Source organism: Gracilinanus agilis, chromosome 4, assembly GCF_016433145.1.
Source record: "Gracilinanus agilis isolate LMUSP501 chromosome 4, AgileGrace, whole genome shotgun sequence".
NCBI classification, from domain to species: domain Eukaryota; kingdom Metazoa; phylum Chordata; class Mammalia; order Didelphimorphia; family Didelphidae; genus Gracilinanus; species Gracilinanus agilis.
Genome location: NC_058133.1, coordinates 257,074,953 through 257,098,212, shown reverse-complemented (window position 1 = coordinate 257,098,212; position 23,260 = coordinate 257,074,953). Strand labels below are relative to the sequence as shown.

At 46.9% G+C, this 23,260-nt stretch overlaps 5 protein-coding genes across 5 annotated transcripts; 3 read left to right on the top strand and 2 right to left on the bottom strand.

The window, feature by feature from the left end:
• Positions 1-4,712: 4,712 nt before the first annotated feature.
• On the top strand, positions 4,713-10,647 carry CLIC1 (chloride intracellular channel 1). The gene is made up of 7 exons (XM_044673868.1): positions 4,713-4,727; positions 4,950-5,028; positions 7,536-7,645; positions 7,965-8,090; positions 8,222-8,328; positions 8,832-9,013; positions 10,228-10,647. The coding sequence occupies exons 2-7, from the start codon at positions 4,990-4,992 to the stop codon at positions 10,387-10,389; spliced, it is 726 nt and encodes a 241-aa protein (XP_044529803.1). The 5' UTR covers positions 4,713-4,727; positions 4,950-4,989; the 3' UTR covers positions 10,390-10,647.
• Positions 10,648-11,088: 441 nt separating this feature from the next.
• On the top strand, positions 11,089-14,713 carry DDAH2 (dimethylarginine dimethylaminohydrolase 2). The gene is made up of 7 exons (XM_044673865.1): positions 11,089-11,317; positions 12,242-12,591; positions 12,729-12,828; positions 12,963-13,036; positions 13,717-13,836; positions 14,063-14,212; positions 14,413-14,713. The coding sequence occupies exons 2-7, from the start codon at positions 12,292-12,294 to the stop codon at positions 14,527-14,529; spliced, it is 861 nt and encodes a 286-aa protein (XP_044529800.1). The 5' UTR covers positions 11,089-11,317; positions 12,242-12,291; the 3' UTR covers positions 14,530-14,713.
• A 302-nt stretch (positions 14,714-15,015) lies between these two features.
• MPIG6B (megakaryocyte and platelet inhibitory receptor G6b) lies at positions 15,016-16,848 on the bottom strand. The gene is made up of 5 exons (XM_044675263.1): positions 16,791-16,848; positions 16,227-16,418; positions 15,884-15,974; positions 15,279-15,447; positions 15,016-15,120 (listed from the first exon to the last, which is right to left on the bottom strand). The coding sequence occupies exons 1-5, from the start codon at positions 16,846-16,848 to the stop codon at positions 15,016-15,018; spliced, it is 615 nt and encodes a 204-aa protein (XP_044531198.1).
• A 771-nt stretch (positions 16,849-17,619) lies between these two features.
• On the top strand, positions 17,620-20,571 carry LY6G6C (lymphocyte antigen 6 family member G6C). The gene is made up of 3 exons (XM_044673866.1): positions 17,620-17,686; positions 19,252-19,362; positions 19,651-20,571. The coding sequence occupies exons 1-3, from the start codon at positions 17,635-17,637 to the stop codon at positions 19,851-19,853; spliced, it is 366 nt and encodes a 121-aa protein (XP_044529801.1). The 5' UTR covers positions 17,620-17,634; the 3' UTR covers positions 19,854-20,571.
• An 889-nt stretch (positions 20,572-21,460) lies between these two features.
• LY6G6D (lymphocyte antigen 6 family member G6D) lies at positions 21,461-22,516 on the bottom strand. The gene is made up of 3 exons (XM_044674384.1): positions 22,462-22,516; positions 22,187-22,327; positions 21,461-21,684 (listed from the first exon to the last, which is right to left on the bottom strand). The coding sequence occupies exons 1-3, from the start codon at positions 22,514-22,516 to the stop codon at positions 21,461-21,463; spliced, it is 420 nt and encodes a 139-aa protein (XP_044530319.1).
• Between the last annotated feature and the right edge of the window lie 744 nt (positions 22,517-23,260).

The window sequence follows — 23,260 nt, the reverse complement described above, 5'->3', positions numbered from 1 at the left end:
CTATGTATATATGTTCTAAGGTTTTGTTTTGTTTTTTTCCCCCTAAGGGGGAGTCAGTGGTGAGGAGGAAAAATAAAAGCTTCTTAATTTAAAAAATAAATAGAATAGAATAAAAATAAGAGACAGTAACAAAAACAAAAAAGAGGGCACTTCTTGTTTATAACAATGTTAAATTTACCTTAGAAATGAGTTTGCCATTCTTTTTATTGTTTATTGACATAATTTGTTTTACTGTGCCATCATGTCCAAATATCTCTCCTCATCTCTACCCAGAGAGCCATCCCTTATAATAAAAAAGAAATGTAATTTCTTTAACTTCAAAGAAATATTTTTTTAAAAGTAGCTGGAAAAAATGAAATAACCGAACAGAGTCTGATTCTTGAACAAGGGAGGAAAGGGCATTTTCTTATTTTTCTGCATTAGGGCCAAACTTAGTCTTTATGGACGATAGCTAAATTAAACCCATTCCAAAAGCAAGATCATCCCCTCTGACAAAGTTAGATGACTTATGAAAGTGTCTGCTTCAAATCTCCTATTTTTACCATTCACATGATGTCCCTTTCCAATACAGAGCATATCACATACCTCTTCCATAGAAGACACCCTTAAAGCTAAACTGTAATTTGGGATCCCCAAGATCCCTTCCACTCCACCCAGATACTCCTTCCCAAAATAACTACCCTATATTCTGAGTGAGGTACATTAGTGTGCTGGAGCTAGCCTAAGAGATGATTGTTAATTTTCAGTGTGAGCATTTTTACCTTAGAAATCTGCAAATGATACAGTGAGTTATTTTATTGATTTCTCATTTCTTGCATTGTTGATTGTATAGACTTAAGAAAGTGATGGAGAAAATGTTCATAATGCAGATTAAATTTAAAGTATGTTGTGCATTTTTAGAGAACCAGGTGTTAAACATTCCCTCGAAGTCCTCTTCTTCCTCTATAATTTGTCATCTGCAGGATAATCAAAAGACTGGATGATCTGATGAAGAGAGAAATAAGTAGAACCAAGAAAACAATATACATAATGACAATACTATGTAAGTGGAAAAAAGCACACAAAACACTCAAAAGTGAATGTTGCAAAATTACAATGGTCAAGCATGTTTTCAGACTTTTTCAACCAGTTTTTCTAGGTGTTTTTTCATCTTTTCTTCCTATATTTAAAAAATATTATTTGTTATATGGGATAGCTCTCTGGAAAGTGAAGGTGAGCAATATTAGAAGAAATTTTGGTAATGTAAAAACAAAAGATACTAATAAAAATTAATTTTAAAAAATAGTTGGCCAAAATGACCCCCAAGAAAGAGATGGAGATTAGGGAAGTGTGTGAGCATTTGGGTAATCTGGAATGCCTAAGGGAAAAAACTAGTGGAAGGAAAATCCCCTAGAGGGAGAGTGGTGGGAGTTAGGAGACCTGGGTTAATGGTTACCCTACAAAAGTTATGGAGCAATAATAACACTGTGGAAACACGTGGGAGGCCGGCACCAGAGCTAAGGCATGTCAAATGGGGGGATGGGCAGAGGGCCACACCTTGGCAGATCAACTCAAATGGGCGTGAGGATAGATTAAGGACTGGTTTGCAGTTACTAGTACTGATTTATACAAAGGTAAGGGAAGAGTAGAAACTGGGAGAAAACTGGGGAAAAAGGGAAGAACATTTTTTCAAATATGTGCTGAAGGTTTGTGAGATAGAAAAAGAAAACAGAGAAACAGAATTAGAAAAAGAGAAAAATGTACAGAGAGAGACACAGAGACATAGGAGAAATAAGGCGGGGGGGGGGGGGGGGAGGGGGGAAGGAGAAGAGATATATCCAGAAACATGAGAAATGAGATTTGCCTCTGATGGCACAGTTTAGAGATGAAACCCCCTACCCTCATGGCACTTTGATGGATGGCCCATGGAGAGGGTGGTAGTTGTTTCTCTATCGGGGGAAGAAGTTTCGTGTGTCTGTGTGTGGTGACAGACAGATAAGAGACAGAGAATTGGAGACAGACAGAAACATAGGAGAAATAAGGAAAAAAAGAAGTGGGAACAGATGTGTCCAGAAAGGTGGGAAATGGGTTCGCCTCTGATGACAAAATATAAAGGGGAAGCCTTCTACCCTCAAATTCAAGAAACTTTAATGGATGACTCAGGGAGAAATGGCAGTTACTTGCCTATCAGGAAGAAGAAGTTTAGTAGCCCAAGGCTGCAGGCCAAAGACAATATTGATGATAAAGACAGTTGAAGCTGCTTTGCTAGTTGGAGGTCGGGGAGGCTAGGATGGAGAAAGGGAGATGAAAGAGGCGGCAGGACCTGTTTTAGCCCAGAATGTGGCCCCATTCCTTTGCTACTCCCTCACTGCCCCTAACTGGGGTCATCTATTGGAGGGCAAATACCTAAGAGTATGTGATGTGATTCCACCTTCTTCTTGGGAAAGAATTGCAAACTTTGGACATCATCCACAAGCAGTCTAAACCATATTCTAAAACAATGTGGTTGGTCCCTGTGCCTTTAATTTAGAACAACAATCCAGGGACACATTCTTTCTGGCTGGTAAAAGAATACAAAGTGCTCTTCAAGCTTAGGAAAAACAGAGGAGGGACATCTTTAAACCAGAGGAAGCCACCAACTGTTGGTTTCTTGCCTGATACATCCACATTTCTCCCTGTCTCCTCTGTTCCTTCTTCCTCTAACGCCTTTTCTTCCTTCCTGGAGTGAGCTTCTCCACTTGGGGAATGTAATGCAGGGTTGCAGCAATAGCTTTTTTGCTTTTGCAAACTCAACTGTAACAGCCCAGGCAGTTAGAAGTTTAGAATGTTCACAAAAAACAGTTGGAGCCTAAGGCTATAAATAGTCCTGAAGCTCCAGCTGAGGGGCTTTTGTCTGTTGGCTTTGGCTTTTGGCTTTGCCTTGGCCTGTGCCTTTGTCTTTGGGGCATTTGGACTTAGCCTGATTTCTCTGGACCTCTCCCTGATCTCTCCATCTACATCCCTGCTATTTCCCTGGAATTTCCCTTTGGGCCCTGGGAGGAAGGGTGGTTTTGGTGGTTGGATTTCGTGGGTTTAGTTTCTGTAGGCAAGTAGGACATCCTAAATCAAGCCACCCCTTATTTAATGATCTGATTAATACTTTACTTCAGGGCAGTGAAGCCTTCCTGACTGAGAGAGACAGGCTCTATCTCCTATGTCCCTTCCCCCAGCATCAGCTTTCTCCCTAGCAGCAGCTACAAACCCTGAAACCCTCTTTCCCTTGGCTTACCTCTAACATGAATAAATCCCCTTTGTTACCTACACAAAGCCTCTGGTGAATCATTGTATTGAATATTAAGGCAAAGGCTGAAGAGGGAAGAAATTATTTTCTTTATTTCTTGAGGGAAACCTAGGCATCCATCTTGGGCAGGAAGTGCCCAGCTGAGACTTCCTGCAGATATCTATTTCACTGGCAGGGAGGAACCTTTGACTTCTCCCTCAAAGGGATCTTAGAAATTAACAAGAGAAAACCCTCCAGCCAGATCTAAACATTTCTGACTGGCCCAATTCCTCTTGTACCTTAGAGATACTTTCCCTGCCTGAAGAACCCAGCCTATTTCCTCCCAGTACCCTCTGTCTCAAGCCTCAGTGACTATCCTGTTTGAGCAGCCCTTCCTATACTCCCATTCATTCCCTTACCTTCCTACATACAACCCATTCATCCCTACACTCAGCTATCCCCTTCATTCCTTCTATCACCTTATCACCCTTTATCCCTCCTCACTACCAAGATTGCCTACTTCTGCATAACAGGAAGTAGCACTGAAAAGGGAAATGGGATGCCTAGCAAAGTAACAAGAAAGAAGGGGAGCTCCAAAGACTGGGATCCAAGGATGGTGGCAGGGGAGCATGTACTAGGAAGACAGGCTCTGGGGCAACACTGTGAAATAGTCTATTTCAAAAGGATGTAAACTGTTACCATCACCCTCCCACCCTACTCCAGAATATCCCATAGTTATACTTTGATGGAAAAAGATCTTTCTTCTCTCTTCTTCACTGTTACCTTTTCTCATTTTATCTGTCTGATTTTTTACTTTGACCCGGTGTGGAATCAGTCAAGCAAACTCCAGGATTCACATACACTTTTACAACACAAGCAATTATGTACCCTACCCACTCACTCCATCATCCTTTCTCCCTGGGCAACCAGTCAACACTAAGGATTACTGATTGAGCAGCAGAGAAGGGAAGAGGAGAAGACCTTTGAGGGGATCCTCTCCCTGGGATGGGACCCTGTAGCTCAACTGCCTGATCCCCTCAACATAGGGGTCCCCGATTGTTTCCATCGCACTCTGCAGGAATGCTTTACCTTTCCGCCAGCCTACCTCGACCCAGTGTCTTGTTCTAACTTCTATGACCCAGACTACAATCCCAGCCACCCAGCGCTGAGACAGGTGTAGGGATGTAGTGGAAAGAAGCTCCCCTTTCACTTCCTAAAATGCCTCTACCCCAGTTCTCCAAGACTCCCTAATTCAAGGTGTCAGGTTACATGTATGGAGTGGGAGAAAAGCAAGATTTCTCTCCTTTTCACCAATCTAGGAAATGAGACAAGAAGGGGTCTAGGAGCTGAAGCCCCAGGTTCGAAGGAGCTCCCAGTGCCTAGTCCCAGGTTCCCTTTCCTCCAAATTGGACCCTCTCTGGGAGCCGGATTCCCCTCCCTCCAAATTCCCGGAGTCATCCCCCCCCCCTCTCCTGGGCGGGGTTGGTTGGTGAGTCATCAGTTCCAAGCTCTAGCCTGGGCGGGGGAAAGGTAAAGGAGGAGCTGGGGGTGAATGGTGGGTGGGGGAGGATCTGGACCTAGCTGGTGTGTGTTTGTGTGTGCGTGTCTCCTGGTGAGCTAAGGGGGAGGGGGAGAGAGTCCCAGGACATTGGGGGGGAAAAACTCCCCAAACTTCACAACCCACCTTCCCTCCAATCTCGGCCCCTCCCAGTTCCCCCAGCACCCGCAGCTTCCTGGTCCCAGTCGCAGCCATGGCTGAAGAACAGGCACAGGTCGAGTTGTTCGTCAAGGTAAGAACATCGTGTCTTGTCCTTCTGTTCCTCACACATGTCAAGGAATTCAACTCTGCGCTTTTCCATTCTCTCCCACTCCCCCTCCCCAGGTCCATTCGCTCTCTTTTCCTTCCAATCCCTGTCTGGACTTGCCTCTAGGCAAGGAGCCTCTGGGGCTGGGTTTTTTTGAGGGGTGGGGTAGAGAATGGAAAGTGGCACTGGGAAGCCTTGGATCCCTCTGGTTCATCAACAAACAGAAAAGTTTGTAAAAGTGGAGATTCTCCGAAAACGTGAGAGTGAAGGAGAGTTGGGAGGACAGACATGTTGAGAGGTAGATAGCAAATCTGGGCTCCGAGGAAAGAGGTGCCCTTTTGGACAACTGGGGATTGTGGGGGGAAGAGAATATTCTGCAGTATGGACGGGAATATGCCTCCCCACCCTGCCCCCATATTCCTAAAGGTTAGAAAGGATATGAGGAGTTGGGAAGAGGAAATGAAATATAGGAGTGCATGGAGTGGGGAGACAGAAGTAAGCAAATAAGTGGTGGCACCGGGTGATTCTTAGGGAAGGAAGAAGGTGGGGACTTTAGGCTTGAGAAAGATTGGAGAAGAAGAACCAGGCAGAGTGGAGGAAGGGATTAATAGGAAATAGGCTTGGGGAGGGAAAGGATCTGGGAGAAATGGAAAGGAGGAATGGGTGACAGCAATTATAGGAATTGAGGAGTAAAAGGAAAGGGGGTGATAAGATTCCTTGCTGGAGGGCAAAGAATTTAGGGGAATAGTCTTATGGAGAAAGGAGGGAGGAGGTGAGGTATGGGACAATAAAAAAAAAGGGAGAAATGAGGGTGATTGATGAAAGAGAAGATCAGAAAAGACTTCGATCTCATTTTTTCCCTTCCCTGTGAAGTTAGAGGTTTAGTAATTTTAAGAAAATTCTTCTCCACCCCCTGACCCCCCAATAGTATCCAATGTTTGAGTATCAAGGTGAGAATTGGACTTTGGGCTATTTCCCTTACTAATATGTCTCCTAACTCTTCCTCTTCCTCTGATCTGTCTCTCCATTCACCCCACCCTGGGGTTCTCTCACAATGTCTTCCCCACCTACTTCCCCTACGAATTTCTCTTTGTCATTTCTGTGTTACTCCCCATGTAGACTGACTTCTCTCTTTTTTTCCCCCTTCTTTTCCTCCCCCTCCCTTTTCAGCTAGTCTCTCCTTTCTGCTTCTCCCCACCCTTTCTCCAACCTACCTTCCCTCCAAACCCGGCCTTCTGTCTCTTATGGGTGACCTGTCTCTTTCATTTGATCTTCTGCTGCCTCTTACATTCCTTCTCTTTTGTCTCTCCTTCCTCCATCTCTCCACTTCCTCTTTTTGTCTTTGCCCCCTCCCCCTCCTTTCAGTGTCTGTGCCTCAGTTTCTGTGTCTTTCCTCTACCTCACCTCCAAAAGAAGGGTGAAGTGCTGGCTTAGGCGTGGTCCCTACCTCCCTACTCTCATACCACCCTCAGGGGCTATTTTCAGTTTGAGATCTGGTTGAAACTACTAAGGACCTAGTTGTCCCCAGGACTGTAGATCTGGAGACTAAGGGATCCTATGTGGTGTTTAAAAAAAATATATATATAGTGAAAATTAGTGAAAGAGAAGGACTGTCACATGAGCCTTAGGCTACTAAGGCTTCAGAAATTATGCTATTTTCCCTCCTTCCAGGAAGGAAGTGGGCTCAGACCGGAGACTTAGAGAAATGAATCACCCTCAGTCTAGTGGGGAGGGGGGAGTTCCCGGGGGATGAGGTCACCACTTGCCAATCAGAGGGTACTGCCCCTTTGGATGGCCTCTCCATAATTGCCCATCCCTAGTGTTGAACTGGGACCCCTTCTTCCACACCCAGCTGCATAGATGGTAATAGAAGAGTTATAGAAAACTAGGCATTGGGCACCAAGTCCCAGCTCTCCTTTCCCCATCCCCTGCTTCCTTGAGAATCAAATCTACTATCTCAACATTCTTCTGGGCAGAAATACAGTAAGCAAAGGTGGAGGCAGAGATGAAACAGTATTTATATTAGAAAGAAGCATGGTATAGTAGAAAGACTACTGGACTTAAGACTCAAAAGACTTAGCTTCATTTTCCAGCTCTGATATTTTCTAGTTCTGTGACCTTGGACAGATCATTTCCCCTCAAGGGAAGGAGTTGTACTAAGTAATCTCTGAGGTTTCTTCCAGCTCTAGCATTCTGTGATGCTAGGACATTTGAAACACCTAGAATGTTTGAAGATGTCATCCTAGCCAACATCTACCTCTCTCCCTGATGACAATCTACCAGATATTTATGAGCCTTCACTATAACCCATATAAAAACTTATCATGAGATTAATCCCTATGTGCTGAGAAAAGATTTTTCTGTCATTAAAAAACATGTATTTATTAAGAGTAATATTTAAGAGTGCCCCTCATGAATACCTTTTGTTGCCCAGGCCTTGTCCTGGCTCTTCTAAAGGAGCCCTTTCTGACTTTTGGGGGGATATATTTCAGGCTGGCAGCGATGGTGCCAAGATTGGGAATTGCCCCTTCTCCCAAAGACTTTTCATGGTGCTCTGGCTTAAGGGTGTCACTTTCAATGTCACCACTGTAGACACCAAAAGGTGAGAACCTGCTTCTACCCATTCCTGCCTAACCCTTTCTTTCCTCACTTAGCCCTTTCTCTAGCTCTGCTCTCTATTCTTCCTTCTCTATACCTCATCTCACCCTTCTCCCCCCTTTGCTATGCTGAATTTCTCTCTTGAGAAGTAACTTCTTACTTTAAAATCTTCTCTCTTTCCCAGACTTGATCTCCCCACTCCTCTTACCTTTTTTCCCCTCTTTGTTCTCTTATTTCTAGTTTCTTCCCCATCCTAAGACTTTGATTTTCTGACAAACCCAAGCCACCTCCCCATTCCCCTGATGCCTGGGTTCCTACTGCAGGAGAACAGAGACAGTACAGAAGTTGTGTCCTGGAGGTCAGCTTCCATTTTTACTGTATGGCACAGAAGTGCACACAGACACTAACAAGATTGAAGAGTTTCTGGAGGCAGTGCTGAGCCCTCCTAGGTATGTATGGAGGACCTGGGTTGGAAAAGAGCAGAATGTTCAAGGGAATGTGGAGAGAAGTAGTGAGAATCTGAAATGCCTGGGATGGGATGTCTGGATATCTTATTGTTTCATTTCCCACCTGATCTCAGGTACCCCAAGTTGGCAGTTAAGAACCCAGAATCCAACACAGCTGGCCTGGATGTCTTTGCCAAATTTTCTGCCTATATCAAGAATTCAAACCCAGCACTCAATGCCAGTAAGTCCAAAGGGCCGGAGGCCTGGGTTCTGTCTGGTTGGAATGTGGGAACCAGATGGGCAATGTCAGATTCTGGGAGAACCTAGATGCCTCAGGAGAACAAAGGTTGGAAAACAGAGGATAGAAGAAGAAAAAGAATACTAATGATTTATAAGTTAGGGATCAGTGAATGACTAACATTCTGCTCCTAACCTTGTGTTATAAAATCTCTGTTATAGGTACCTGTCTCTCCTTCCATTTTCATTAATTCAGCCCTTTGAATCTCCATGATTGTTACCCCAGGCTTCCTTGTTCTATTGGTCCTAACCCGTGTTTAATGGTTCATTCCATAATTAGGCATTTGGACCAAGTTAATTGACTATCATAAACTGCTTCATTCTCTGGACTTCTTTCTGGCCTCTTCTAATTGGCAGTCGCTCATTTTTCTCCTGGCCTATATTATTTTCTGTCCTGATTGTTTCTGAGAGAACTTCCTCACTGTTTTGGTCCTAATTATTCAATAGACCTGGAGAAAGGGTTGTTGAAAGCCCTGAAGGTTCTGGACAACTATCTGACATCACCACTTCCTGAGGAAATAGATGAGACAAGTGCAGAAGATGAGGGTGTCTCCCACAGAAAGTTTCTGGATGGTGATGAGCTCACATTGGCTGATTGCAACCTGCTGCCCAAGCTCCATATTGTACAGGTAGGTTGCCAGGGGAAGGAAGAATTTGCCAAGGTAATTTTTTTTTGGTGAACTCTCACCACAACCGTCTTCAAAAGGACCACATCCCCTCTCATCTCCAGCAAGGTATCTCCTTGATGGTGACTTTCCAGAATAGCTGATAATGGTATATATATGGACTCAGTATGTCTTGACATTCATTTCTTATTTCTGCTCAATTGAGATAGCTCAGCTATGTGATCCTGAGCAAGTCTCAAATCTCTTTTCTCAAGTCTGTTTTCTCACTTGTAAAATGGGGATAAGAATACCTTATAGTGTTGTGAGATAACCTATGAGATAAACATATAAGATATTGCACAAATCTTTTTATGTTTTGATACTATTATAATTGTTTCCTTTGTGATGCTTTGTATTTTATTTTATACATTTACATTTTTGAGGAAGGGCCCAACCTCCTAAAGAAATCCATGACATAAAAAAGATTCATCAGTCCTGGGATCACCACTGAAGTTGTCTTGTGTTCCCTTGTGTAGGACTACCCTTCATTCTGTTAAATAGAGGATATCTCTTCTTTCTGGAAACTTCTCCTCTCTGAGGTCTAACCTCCATCTTTCCCTTAGCAATATCAATCTGCTCCCCCTGGTGGAATATGAATGACTTACTCTTTTTTGTTATAATCTTCAATAGTATTGGCCTCCTTAAAAGAGAAGCCCAATGTCAGTTGACAAATATAAGTTAAGCAGCAGTTGATGTATGAATCACATATATATTTTCCATCAAAGATCTTACAATTTAGTTGAGATAGAACATTCACACAAAGAGCAATTTACAAGAAATATTAAATGAATGTTAGGGATGGAGTTTAGAGAACATCTCATTTTTAATTGAGCTGACAAAAATTTCATAATAAAGTCTTGATTAGCAGGGCCTTAAAGTGTAGGAATTAGGTCAATAGAGTGGAGGAAAAAAATTGTGGAAAGGCATTTTAAGTAAATTACGTGAGCAAGTCAGGATAGCTGAGTGGACTACTTATAGTACTTTGACATGGGTGGAAGGTTGAGCAAGGAGGTAGTAAAGAAGAGGGGTCAGGTTGTAGAACTTGGAATGAATTCTATAAGAGATGTTAAACATTTTAGAGTGTTTGAGCAGTAAGAGAAATCTACAGTGGACCTCCATTATCAATACTGAACACTAGCTAATAATGTATTTGTTTCTGTTCTCTCTTTTTACATCAGGTTGTATGTAAGAAATATCGGGGATTTTCTATCCCAGAAGAGTTCAGAGGGTTGCAAAGATACCTGCGTAATGCTTATGCCAGAGAGGAGTTTGCCTCTACTTGTCCAGATGCAGAGGAGATAGAGCTGGCCTATGAGCTAGTAGCCAAAGCCCTAAAGTAACCATGGACAGAGCTTCTTTCCTTCCCTACCCCCTACTGCTTTCACAAATGGCTTTTCAGAACCACTCCATGGAATTGGCTGCCCAATGAACACACTTCAAGATAGCCACTGGACAGCGAATTTTGAAATAAAGTACAGGAGGGTAGACAAGGTTGTTGGGGATGGGACGGGGAAGAAAATGAGTGGCATTTTGTTGTGTTTTTTTTGAAGGGGATAGGATGAAAATGTATTTCATTAATAAAACAGAATCAAAATATAGTGATATTTTCCTAACTGGGCATTGGGGGGTTGGAAGCCTGGATCAGATAGGAGAGGACAGATGTATTTTGAGGTTTTGAGGGAAGTCAATACAGATTCAAGGAGTAAAACTGTTATTTGTGAGAGTTGGGAGGCAGAACCCTTGAGTTCCAGAAGGGTATTTTGAAGTAAAAGCCAGGAGGGTCAAAAGTTTGTGAAGGGGAGAAATAATTTCTCATCTCTCTTGTTCAGGTTGTATTTGAAATGTGTGGTCGGCAAAGCAGGGGCATGAGGAAACCTTGGATGGGGGTGACTTGTCCCAAATCTAGAATCTGGGGAGAGCTCCATTTGGGCCAAAGGAGAAATCCAGAAAGGGAAGGGGTGTGGCTATGGGCTGGAGCGAAGGAAGCCCCAGAGGAGTGGGTGTGGTCTAGAGGGGCGGTAGGGGCGTGGCCTCCCGGAGTCCAGCCCGTCCCCGATCAGACAATGCCCCGAAGCCGCCAGCCCGCCGCGCCCCCACCCCTCTGCTCCCAGTGAACCTTCGGGGGACCCTCACCCCAATTCTAGGCCACAGCCCTCCCGACGCCTACAGACTTGAATTCCCCTCCCCCTCACTCCCTGCACTTGGTGGGGGGGAGGGGACCCCCAAACCTTGTCGGAAGGGAGAAGGGGCGGGGTGAGGCAGCCAGCGGTGAGTGACCTGACTAGCAGGGCTGGGGAGCGGGAGAGTAAGTACTGACTGGGATCTTAAGGGAAACGATAGTCCTGGAGGGGTGGGGGAGGAACGGACGGACATCTGGGGTCCTGAAGGGAAAGGGCATGGGCAGTAGAGGAGTCTAATGCCTGGAACCTTAAAGTAAGCCGGGTCGAGAGGCCAAACGCCTGAAATCCCAGGACTGGGAAGGGAAGATTCTTTTGGAGAAAATTTGTGGGGGGCTCGATTAAGGGGAGAACTAAGTATCATTGTCGGAAACTATGCTTTGCCCCCACCCCCACTTTCTCCGCCCTTTCTAGTTTCATTCCGGACCTCTCCCAGTCCCGTGGGATTCGGTTTGATTTATACTGGGGTCCACTAAGGGCTGCATGACCGGCCCTCGGGGTAGAAGATTAACTCCATAGCCTCCAATTGCTCCTTTCCTTCCTCTAGTCTTCGCTTCCTTTAACTCATCCAACTCATCTCGTGCCTTTCCTCTCCTCTCCCCTTCCCCACCCCGCGCAGCCCTTACTTCCTTCTGAATCCTAAGCATCTTGATCTTGGAGTCTCCCCTTCATCACCGAATAACGGAGGGTTAAGGGGGTGGGTCCGTCTCATATTTAGGGAGTGAGCGCATCCTAGCGGTGACCGGGAGGGGAGAGGCTAATGGAGAGGGTTACAATATGGTGGGGGGGCAGGAGGGAAACGGTTTTTGGAGGCACCGAGGAAAAGACAACAGGTGTTTGGGGGTCGAGGAGGGAGGAAGAGGTCGCAGTTTTCTCCCTAGTGCAGGCTCTGTCGGATCAAAGTGGAATTAAGATGACAGATGGAAAGCCAGGAGGGGGTGGCTGGAGACCCAGAAATCCTTAAATCCCTACCCTTCCCTATCTTTCTCAATTGGTTGTCTCTCCCTTCTGGCAGGTGAAGTTAAAAACGATTAAAGAGCGAGACAGCAAGAGTGTGTAGTGGGGATGGGGACCCCAGGGGAGGGGCTGGGCCGATGTTCCCATGCTCTGATCCGGGGGGTCCCAGGAAGTCTGGGTAGAGAGGGGGAAGGAGTGGCGGTTGATCTCCCACCCCTGGACCTGGCGAAGGCGCAGCGAGAGCACGGGGTGCTGGGAGGGAAACTGAGGCAGCGCCTGGGACTTCAGCTATTGGAATTGCCCCCCGAGGAGCAACTGCCTTTTGGACCCCTGCTAGGAGACATAGCTGTGGTGCACGGGGATACAGCCCTCATCACTAGACCTTGGAGTCCTGCCAGGCGGCCAGAAGTGAGTACCGGAAAGGAAGAGTGGATCGGGAAAGGGAGAACGAGAAGTCGAGGTGCAGAGTTTTCAGGAGGGCAGGGCAGGGCTGCAGTAGCAGAACACTAGGATCTTAAAGCTGAAATTCTCTTCCCCCATCCTAGGTTGATGGGGTCAGAAAAGCCCTACAGGATCTGGGGCTTCGGATTGTGGAGATCAAAGACGAGAATGCCACACTGGATGGGACAGATGTGCTATTCACAGGTGGAGCTTGGAGGGACTGGGGAGAGGAAGGACAGTATGCTTGGGTGCCCTGGAGAGCAGGGTCCTGGACACCAAAGTTCTTATGGAGAGAAGGAGATGAGAAATAGATTTCTCTTTTGAACTCTTCCTTCCAGGCCGTGAATTTTTTGTGGGCCTCTCTAAGTGGACCAATCACCGAGGAGCTGAAATTGTTGCCGACACATTTCGAGTGAGGGGAATTGATTAATCCCTAAAACAGAGTCCCCGGGGGTTGTGGTCCAAGGGCTATGAAACTGGAGAACTGGAGGTTGGAGGGGTGATGCCTGGAGTGAAAGGATTGATAATCTGAAGAGCCGGAGGGGGCGGGGGTGGAGCGGGGTTAGGAGGAGCGGCAAAGGGCAAGGCAGAAGGGAACGGAGCGGAATATGCCCGCTATAGAGTTTCAGGGTGTTGGACCCAAATTTTAATACTTGGCCCAGATTCGGTTGTGGCCGGAGAAATCACACTGACAATGCAGTAGGCAAGAAGAGGCTCATTTATCTACTAGCAACAATGTCAGTAGGCAGAGAGGCTAGCCTGACTGACTCATTGGATTTCTTAGCCAAGGGTTTTTATAGGGTTTCTGGAGAAGGGGGTCTGGGAACATCCGTCAAGGGGGAATGTTAGGGTCAGGGGGTCAGGAAGCATTTGGTAACCATCCATCAAGGGGGTGTTGGGGTCAGGGGGTCAGGAAGTCTCTTGCCCAGGAGACTCAGGAAGATATTCAGGAGGCAGCTTACTGAAATAATAGTTCAGTTAGTCTGTCACGCTGAATTTTAGGCCCAACAAGGGAGGACTCGGTTTACAGTCCTGCCTTTCCAATACATATTCCCTCCCCCCCTCCCCCGCCCCGTGTATCTTTCTTCCTAGGACTTTGCAGTCTCCACAGTACCGGTTTCAGGCCCCTCCCATTTGCGGGGGTTCTGCGGAATGGGGGGGCCCCGCACTGTGGTCGCTGGCAGTAGCGAAGCAGCCCAGAAAGCTGTGAGGGTGAGGAGGGATTGGGAACAACAGGTGGGCGGGAGGTGAGGATCGGGAGCGGAGCCTATTGGAAGAGTGAGAAACCTTGTATACCAGGATGGGGATGCGCGTGGTGGACACAAATATGAAACTGCTGAAAATAACCCGGACCACCTGTCCTTTGGCTGTTGTAGGAGATGAAAAGCCTGGTAATTTAGGGACCGAATTCTATATCCTTTTTCCTTTTGTACCCTAGGCAATGGCAGCGCTGACCGATCACCCCTATGCCTCACTGACTCTCCCAGATGACGCTGCAGCGGATTGCTTGTTTCTGCGGACTGGCCTCCCTGGGGCTTCCCCTTTCTTGCTGCACCGTGGGAGTGGAGATTTGCCCAACAGCCAGGAGGTGAGAAGGTGGCGTTTTTTCAGAAGCCCAAAAGGAAGGGAACATTTCTTGGGCTCGAGGAAAGGGATAAGCAGGAATAAGGCACCAAGTCTAGAGGGGTGGGATTTCTGGAATTGCTAGGCTGTGGAAGGCGGGAGCTTTGGGCTCTATGGGGTAAGGGGTGGGCGGGGCTTACCGTTAACCCCACCTCTTTCCCCTAGGTGCTGCAGAAACTACCTGATGTAACTCTCGTACCTGTGTCTTGCTCGGAGCTAGAGAAGGCTGGGGCAGGGCTCAGCTCCCTTTGCCTCGTCCTCAGCACCCGCCCCCACAGCTAAGAGACCCCCAAATGCGGGAACAGGAAAATGGAGAGAATAGAAAGAGGAGGGTTAGCTTACTCATAGGATGATGCATAGAAGCTAGGTGGGAGGTAGGAGCAAGGGTTTGGGGTAGGGCAGAGGGAAAAGGGAAGGCGCTGGTCCTCTCCCCGAGAATAAAATGGAACTAACCTTTTAGACTTCATTGTGTGTTAGTGTCTGATTAGGGAAGATGGGGTTGGGTACGGGGCTAGTCTTGTTCGGTGCAGGACCGTGGGGTGGAATGACTCAAGGTGGGGCGAGGCTGGATTGGCCCCGGAAGGCCATTTTGGGGAAAGGGTGGAATTTAGATTTCAGGTCTATCTTCGAGAACTGTAGGGAACAGGGAGTATTCCAAGGCCCAGGTGGGTTCGAGATTAGCTCCTGATGACTCTTTGGGGGTGAGAAAGTGGCACGTAGCAGGGAAAGTTGGGAGTACCACATTGAATATGTTGGGATGAGGTCTTCTCAAACCATGACCGCATAGATGGTGGCAGTTTCCTTGGGGACTTTGGAGTGCAACCATTTAGGATTTCTATGGGGAATATGGTCCAGATCCGCGTAGAGAAGGTTCTAGAGAAAAGAGGACAGGATGCAAAACAGGGATTCATCATTCAGACTATACTCCCGTTGGGGATTCAGGCGTCTGGCCCTTTTCATGCACATTCCCTTCAACCCACTTTTTTTTCCCTTGTACCCTCACTGTACCATCTTCGGAGCTCACTCCTTACCTGTTCTACATCTGAGTCCTCTCTTTTCTCTGGCTTTTCTTTCCACGGACTCTGGGTCTCGGGGTTCACTGGAGGAGCTTTTGTGGGGGGGGATGGGGGCAGAGCTGGGGGAGAGGGAATAATCTCACCGTATTCTGGGATGGTTCTGGTTGGCTCAGAAAAGGCCATCCTAGAAAGGGATGGGAAAGGGAAATCTGGGGCTCTGACCAACATGTATTCCTTTATCTTTAGTCAATCCATTTCCCCATTTCCTTAAATTTCTTGCACAAAATCTCAAAACGAAGGCTTCTGCTATCTAACATGTCACCTCCTCCAACCCACAGTTATCTTAATAAATTTTTATTGATTGTTTGGTCAGGGCTTCCCCCTCGGTCTTTCTCCCTCCTCCAACTCCCTCCTCCTCCAACCCCCTCCCCTCATCCCCAGCCAAGCTTTAGCCTCTGACTCACGACTCTAACGCCTCTCAAATTTTGACCCCGCCCTTTTGTCAACACTTCTGCCTCCTCACTTTGGGGTAACCCCGCCCTTCAGTTTTCGAGCTCTTCACCTCCGGGCCTGCCTCTTGCCCTTTTTGGCTTTCCCACCCTCTAGTTCCTGGCACTTACTGACGAAGTCTCCAAGCCATCCCCAGCCCCACCAGTCCTAAAGTCAACCCGACGCCCAGCAGAGCATACAGGAGCAGAGTATAGGAGGCCCCTAAAGAGAGGGGAAGAATCGAAAGAGGGCGTTTAGAAGTCCCCTTTACAAGCAACCCTTCTTTTATTCCCAACCAACGCACATCAGGACTAAAGCCATCTCTGTCCATTCATTCGATTAATCATTAGGTGCCCGACCTTGTGCTAGGCGCAGGGGATACACAACCAGCCAAAACAAATACTTTTTCTCACCCGGGAGGATCATGATCGTTCTCCCAACAAACCGTGGTGTGGTCACCTGTCCCCTACTCACCCGACGTGGAGCCTGAGGATCGGCAAGCCGTCAAGTCCCCAAACACCTTGAGCGAGGTACTGCTCTCACGGCGGCCTCCCATTCCCATGCAGTAGAAGGTCCCGGAATCTCCTCGCGCCAGGCGCAGCTCCAACTGCTCAATGCTGTTGGGGTCCACTGCACGCAGGCGGTCCGCAAAGGGGGAGGTGGAGGCTAGGGTGGGAGTTCCTGAGGAGGAGGCCCACAAGATAGGGCGGCGGCCCCGAGGCAAGCCCACACAGTAGGGGAACCTAGGAGCCCAAGCCCAGCGAGTTGCGTGGTAGACCCCAGTGCAAGAAATAATCACCCGATCTCCTGGGCGTCCCTCCAGAAGAACTGCGGAAAATTAGGGTGGGGGTGGGATTTAGAGTTCCACCTTCCACCAAAGGTCTTTCTCCCAAAACCCCGTTCTCATGGAGAACTCAGGCATTTCTCCCTCTCCCTCCCCTGTTCTTGGATTGTTCCTAAGATTCAGGGGACGACCCTACCCGCTCCAGTTCTTATTTCCCCTCCCGATCCTCACCTTTCTTACCCAACCCTGCTCACCCCCCAAGTTCCCTCCAGTCCCTGAGAGCAGCAGCAACAGTCCCAGGACTAGGATCATGGTCGGGCATCTGGTGGGACAGAAATGGGGGGAAGCTGAGTCAGCAAGAGAGACCGGAAGGAAGTAGGCTAGGGACAGGGAGCAGTTGCTGGGTTGGGGGACACAGATAAGGGGGACTGGGCGGGGATTAAGTCTCCTGGACATCCAATCCCAAAGGGAGTTTTGGTAGCCTAACTTTCTTATTCATCTCTCAGGCTCAGCCCTCACTGCTGCCTTCCTCACCCTTCCTACAGACCCTAAAGCTTCCCACATTGGGACTATCAGGGCAGATGTCCACACCAGAATTGATGTGGACCCCAGGAGCTGGGGGGTGGGGGGAGCAGCTGGGCACTCCGTTTCCAAGGGAAGATGGGGTTAGGGCTGGGCTGGATTCACTCCTTCACCAGTCAGCTTGCACCCTGTTGGGTGTTGTTCCAAAGCCTATACTGCCCCAGGAACTATGACATCACAGTGGGCTTTGATGATGGCACAGTTCCCCTTTATTTCTTTCTCTTGAAAAGGTAAAAGGATGGAGGGACAAACATTTCTGACTTGTAGATGGATTTTGTCCACTCTTTGGACCCCAAAATCTTTTTGGAGAGAGAAGGGCTTCCTCATTTCTTCAGTCTTGGACTTCCCTTTCTCCATCCTCACTCTCTCTCCCCAATCAGATGAAACTGAGAAAGGAGGTGCTGCTTGGGTCAGAAGGGGAGGGGCCTTTATAACTATAAATCCCAAATGTTTCTCACCCTTCCAAGAGATCCTTGGAAATCTTTATCTGCTTCTGTCATCTCCAACAACACTACAATGAATGTCTTTTTGCTCCTCAGCCTCTCAGCTCTGGTCTGCTGGGCTTCAGGTGAGCTCTATGGGGACCCAGGTGTCCAATTGGCTTCCATCCCTAGCTCTCACATTCCTCTCTGCTTAGGAATCTAGGCATTAAGCTTCTCAGGCTCCGGATCTCCATTCCCCTTCCTCTAGCACTCTTTTTAAGGCTCAAGGGATCCAGGCCCCCCCAAACCCCTTGCTCTCCTGGCCAATCTCCAGTGAACACTCCTCTTAAAGACTTAGATATCTTATATTTTAGTTCCCTGGTGTTCTCAAATCTCTTCCTCCCTCTTCCAACTCTCATTCCTCAAGGACCAAGTTCTCCAATTCTTCTGTTTATTCTAGTTCTTAGGTAGATAGTGTTGTATCTCTTCTCTGTTCTCCTTTCTATCTCTTTCCTGAACTAGCAACCACCTTTTGAAGGGTCAAGATAAATGGTTCTCCTGACCCTTGCTGTTTCCCCTGTATCCCCTTCTCTCCTTGGAACTCCCCCCTACACTTTTTCAAATGCCTACGTTTGGAGCAGCTCTATCTCCATATTGAGGCTAAAAGGACCTTTGAGATAGCTTTTAGATTCTCAGTCACCTAGGACCCTTCTGGATGATATTGTCATAGTTGTGGAGGGGGATACCTGAGTCAAATCATTTTTTGGGTGGGGAGCAAGTGGGCTTTCATTTCACATACTCCCTGCTCAGCGTGGGATCCAGGTAGTCAACCTCTCTAAGTATCAGACTCCCAAGTACCCCACCCCAATGAGGTAATTTCTCATCAGAAGCCTGGAATTAGCTGAGGAGTAGAGCTTGGGCAAAGATTTTTGAGTTTACTCTGCTTCCATTTCTAGAATATTCTAAGGGACTACTTAGGTGATTATCTCCATTCAATTCCATTCTTCAGATTGTGGGGCAGTTCAGAATGAGGAATTTGAAGGTAGCTGTTCTCCCTTTTCTCCTGGCAACTCCAAGGCATAGTTCCCTTGACTATCCCCAGAAGACAATCATCACCTAGACCAATTTCTAAGTTCTGTCTGCAACTCTTATTTTCAATAATGATCCTTCCCAGTTCCCTCTAGTTTTCCTTTACAGTATCCCACATATCAATTCTTCCTTATCTCCTTCTATCCCCTCCTTACTGTAATTTCCATCCTATTTTCTTCTCATAGTGTCCAGTCCCATCTTTCCCTCTCTTCTCCTGTGGTCTCTTCTTCTCCTGCCCCCATCATGTCACTTTCCAGGTTTCTTTTTCCAGTCCCATTCTCCCTGATGGTGGGTCTTCATTCTGTTTCTTCCTCCCTTGGTTTCTGTTTTCCTTGGCAGTACTGTCCCTCTTCTGACTCAGCCACTAGGGCAGGGGTGGAGGTAAAGGGGACAGATGCTAACAAAGAGGCGCAGATCTTTTCAAAAGGAGCAGCTCCAACCCCCACACCTGCTGAGAACCCTTCCCTAATATCTTTTGTAGGCTCTATCTCACTGGAACAGTCAGGGTGAGGAATTCACAGTAGAGTTGCCAGGGCATGATTTGCCTCTCTTTAGCTTCCCATTCCCTTCAGGAATCTGAGTTTGGTTTCCCCAGAACTTTTCTTACTCTCTATCTTCTCAGCTGATATTCGTTGTCATTCCTGCTACAAGTTCCCTATGGTTGGCTGTATGGATCGAAAATCCTGTAAATTGGCAGATGGACACCAGTGTATGACCACAGATGCTTATCTAGGTAAAAAAAAAAAAAAAAAAAAAAAAAAAAGGACTCCCTTGAGAGGGAAAATGGAGTGGAGGTGGGATGAATGGTAAATGGCAAAAGGGAAGAGAAGAGGCTGAGACTGATGCTGATAATCAGACTAACAGAAAGAACTAGTTAGGAACAATAGGGAGAAGAGAGGAAAAAGGAGAGAGATGGAGAATGAAAGGCAGAACTTTGAGTCTGAGTTCAAGAGGGTAAAGAAGATGGGGGTAGCATGAAAGTCTCTTCTGGCTAATCTTCTGTATCTTTCTCCCACCCCAGGTAGGATGTGGATTTACTCCAACTATGACTGTGGTTCAGAGAAAAAACCCTGCAGACCGGGTATTAACAAGACCAATGAGATAACCTACAACACCACTTGCTGCAGTAGAGACTCCTGCAACAGTGCACCCCGTCCTTCTCCAATGCAGAACCTCAGCTTCCTCAGCCTTTTTGCTGGCCTTGGCATCTGGCTCCTACACTGAAACTCCCCAGAGTTTGCCCAGCTTCAGATCCCATTCTCACTTAATTCTGTTCTTAGCTCCTTCCTATCCCTGCTTCCATTAGAGTCCCTTCCTGCATTCTAGGGTTGTGGAAATAGCACTGAATTTGGAGTGAGAAGTCCTGGTTCTCTTAACAATGGTGTGTTGTTGGACAAGTTATTTGGACTCTCAGGGCCTCGGGCTCCTTTGTAAAAGTGAGAGGGCAGGACTAGGTAATTTCTAACTTTCCCATCTTTAAATGCTATGATTCATGTAGTTCCATTAATGACCTTTCTTTGGACTCCTTTCTTTCATGAGTTTTCTAATTTTTTTCTCATGGTCAGGGAACTGTAGAATGTTAAAGCTGTAATGGCTCTTAGGGATTATCTCGAATCAAGGAATTCAGGCTATCCTTTCTTCTATTATAGTATGCCTCCCAGATCTTCCCCAGTTTCCCAGAATTGTCTCTCTCCAATTTCTTACCTCCCCCCTCACCTACCTCCATTCATCTACCTAGGACTCTTCCCCACCAGGGTTTCTTCAGGAGGGAAGCTGAAGTCTGGATCTGAAGTGGGAGTTCTTATACAGTCCTCAATATAGGTTCCAGGAGGCATGTGATGACCCTTCTTGGTAGGGTCTGATTCCCTGAACCCTGGCAACAGGTACTACTCCCTTAACCTCACTCTAGCCCAGCTCCCTTGGAATAAATGTCTATTTCAAAAAAAATCTTGTACTTTATTATCCACAGATTCCAGGTGTGCCCCCCTAAACGCTGGCATTACTACCTCATACCTTGGACTTCTTGATAACCTTGGGTGCACACCCAGGTGTTTATCCCTGATGCTCCCTCAGGGAATTTCTCTGATTGGGGTGGGGAAGGGAGGAGCTGGACTGACAAGTTTTTCTGGCCTATTCCTCCCTACATTGCCTGGAGATTTGGCACAAGGGACCTAATGTTTGGGGGAACACATTGTACACACCATATGGGGACCACACCCATGGAGAACTATCCACCTAGAGCTTCAGGGGTTGGCCTGATATTTCAGCTGGGTAGGAAGGATTAGAATGAGGTGAGGGCAATCCCCTACTATCCCCTTGGAATCTAGTAGAAAGTTCTCCCCAGTACCACCACTTTTTTCATTAACTCTGAGACTGGCTTAGTTTTTTAGGAGAAGGTCTCAGACCTGGGAAATATGTCCTTAATAGAAGCCCCTTCTATCTGTTTTTGTCTTCCTTGAGTTCCAAACAAACTTGCCTTATTAAGGTGTGTGTGTGTTGATGTAAGAAGAGACCCAGATTGTTTGCTCTCGGAAGGCCTCCATCACCCTCACTGAGCACTCAGAGTCTCTCTTACCATCCACATACCTTGTCTTAGGGAGTCTGAGACCCTCTAGGTGCCCTCATCATCTCTTAGGGTCTCTGGATGCTGAGATGTGATCATTTTCTGAGGCCTCCAAGCCCTATTTCCATTTTCTTCCCTCATATTTCTCCCCGACTTCTATCACACAATGTGAATTTTCGACTCAGCTGTAAATCAGTCAGTAGAGTTTAATAGACATTGGAAGATGGCATCCTAGCCCCACTCACTCCATTGCCCATAGAGCAATGCATTACCCTCCCCATAGTCCTGGAAGGATCCAGGCCAGGGTGCTGACCACCAAAGTAGACAAGGCCATGCTAGGAACCATTGTAGCTGCAGCACCATTGCAGAGATCACCATGGCAACAGCTACTGTGGGAGGTGTAGGGCACACCACCCACCAACTCTATTTCCTCCTGTTCACATCGATGGACTGCTACACAGGTAGGGCGGTGATGGACCAGGGTGACTGTGGCTGTAGGACAGAACAAGCACTGTTTGGAGTCGGGAGATTTATTTTTGAGGAAAAGAAGATGGGGAGATAAACTGGCTCCAGACTATTCTTTACAAGTGGCTAAAGAATGATTTATATAGGTGAAATGAATGGATTGTGTACTTGAGGTGATTTCAAGGGTAGTATGGAAGTCCTGTTATAGGCCACCCCACTCAATGTCTGCCTGATTTTCCAGCTTATGCCTGAAATTCCCGAATCAGATTACTAATTCATTTAGCTTAAGGATTTGCCTCTATTAAAATTTGATCAGTCCCCTCACCATCCCAATCCCCATATCTCTTGGGAAAGATTGAATTCTAATAAGTCTAAATGAATTTATCATATTCTTTGCTTTTTGAAGGGAAGGAAAAGGCAGTGTGATCTTGGAGCATAAGAATATATATATGCTTAGATCTTCAAGGGAAGATGAATAGTTAGGAGTTGGGTTCCTTCTCCAGGGGGTGGAAAGAGGAAACAGACTCACGGTTCCCTGGAAACTTGATCTGCTCCTTCTCTTGGTGGAGTCTCTGCTCCAGGAATCCACAGCGTTCGCCCTCCCCACATGTCCTTATGGTTTCAGAGCAGGGACCATCTGGACTACAGTCATAACATCGCATTCGATTGCCTGACCCAAAGACAGGGAAAAGGTGAGCTAGGGACCCAAATACCCCAGTCCTTGGGAAAAGAGGAGGGACAGGGAGATGGGAAGAGGTAAAGTAGGGGGTTGGGAGAACCATATCCTTGGATCTCCCTCCTCACCTAGGGTCTTCCCCAACAGCATACTTAGCAGGATCCAGAAGATTTCAGAATTCATCCTGTTACTTTTCCTCTAGTCTCTCTTCCTCCCTCCCTCCCACCCTCCACGACAAAGCAAGTGGCTTATATACATACCCCTGGTGCTGGGCTTTACAGGGCAATAAAAAAAAGGAGGCAGAGTCATGCCTCACCTCATCATGCCAGGGGGCCTCAGGTAGGGTTTGGGTGGGGCCTGTAATCACTTGAAGGAGACCTTAGCATCTTCTAAAGCCCCTATGATACCCACCCCAATCCTTTCCAGATAGCTCTTTGTCTCCCAGAGATCTCAGTGTTCCCCAACCTCACATCCTTCTGCTAAAAAGTCATGCCTTTTCTCAACCTTTTTTTTTAGATGAAACTTTTATTAAATGCTTACTATGTGCTAGGCACTGTAAGCCCCTGCCTTCCCTATCTCTTGATTAATGGCACCTTCCTTCCCAATCCCAAAAGAGATCTCAGTGTCCCTTGACTGAGTCTCCTAAGCTTTCCATATTCTGTATCCTTCTACTTAGTCTCTCCACAAACTCCATCTCCCCCAAACAAAACAATGATTTAACTCTTTCTTTCATAGTAGTAAAACTGGGAGGGAGTAATTATAGCTTAACTTAGAAACATAGAAGCTCCAATGAATCAAAGGAAACTGAGGCTGGGTGGGGTCATTTCCCTACCCCACCCCACACACCCTAATAACCTTCCCAAAGGTTCCCACATTCTTCACATATATCTTTAGGTTAGAGACATTTAGGGGACATCTCAATTCAAT

Coding starts and splice junctions, on each gene's coding strand:
- CLIC1 (XM_044673868.1), top strand. CDS start 4,990: ATGGCTGAAGAACAGGCACAGGTCGAGTTGTTCGTCAAG. Junction 8,091..8,221: donor GCAGTGCTGAGCCCTCCTAG/GTATGTATGGAG, acceptor ACCTGATCTCAG/GTACCCCAAGTTGGCAGTTA. Junction 9,014..10,227: donor CCAAGCTCCATATTGTACAG/GTAGGTTGCCAG, acceptor TTTTTACATCAG/GTTGTATGTAAGAAATATCG.
- DDAH2 (XM_044673865.1), top strand. CDS start 12,292: ATGGGGACCCCAGGGGAGGGGCTGGGCCGATGTTCCCATGCTCTGATC. Junction 12,592..12,728: donor GTCCTGCCAGGCGGCCAGAA/GTGAGTACCGGA, acceptor CCCCCATCCTAG/GTTGATGGGGTCAGAAAAGC. Junction 13,037..13,716: donor TTGTTGCCGACACATTTCGA/GTGAGGGGAATT, acceptor CTTTCTTCCTAG/GACTTTGCAGTCTCCACAGT.
- MPIG6B (XM_044675263.1), bottom strand. CDS start 16,848: ATGATCCTAGTCCTGGGACTGTTGCTGCTGCTCTCAGGGACTGGAGGG. Junction 16,419..16,790: donor GACTGGAGGGAACTTGGGGG/GTGAGCAGGGTT, acceptor CTCCCACCCTAG/CCTCCACCTCCCCCTTTGCG. Junction 15,448..15,883: donor ATGGCTTGGAGACTTCGTCA/GTAAGTGCCAGG, acceptor ATCCCTTTCTAG/GATGGCCTTTTCTGAGCCAA.
- LY6G6C (XM_044673866.1), top strand. CDS start 17,635: ATGAATGTCTTTTTGCTCCTCAGCCTCTCAGCTCTGGTCTGCTGGGCT. Junction 17,687..19,251: donor TCTGGTCTGCTGGGCTTCAG/GTGAGCTCTATG, acceptor CTATCTTCTCAG/CTGATATTCGTTGTCATTCC. Junction 19,363..19,650: donor GACCACAGATGCTTATCTAG/GTAAAAAAAAAA, acceptor CTCCCACCCCAG/GTAGGATGTGGATTTACTCC.
- LY6G6D (XM_044674384.1), bottom strand. CDS start 22,516: ATGAATTCTGAAATCTTCTGGATCCTGCTAAGTATGCTGTTGGGGAAG. Junction 22,328..22,461: donor GCTGTTGGGGAAGACCCTAG/GTGAGGAGGGAG, acceptor TCTTTGGGTCAG/GCAATCGAATGCGATGTTAT. Junction 21,685..22,186: donor GATCAAGTTTCCAGGGAACC/GTGAGTCTGTTT, acceptor TCTGTCCTACAG/CCACAGTCACCCTGGTCCAT.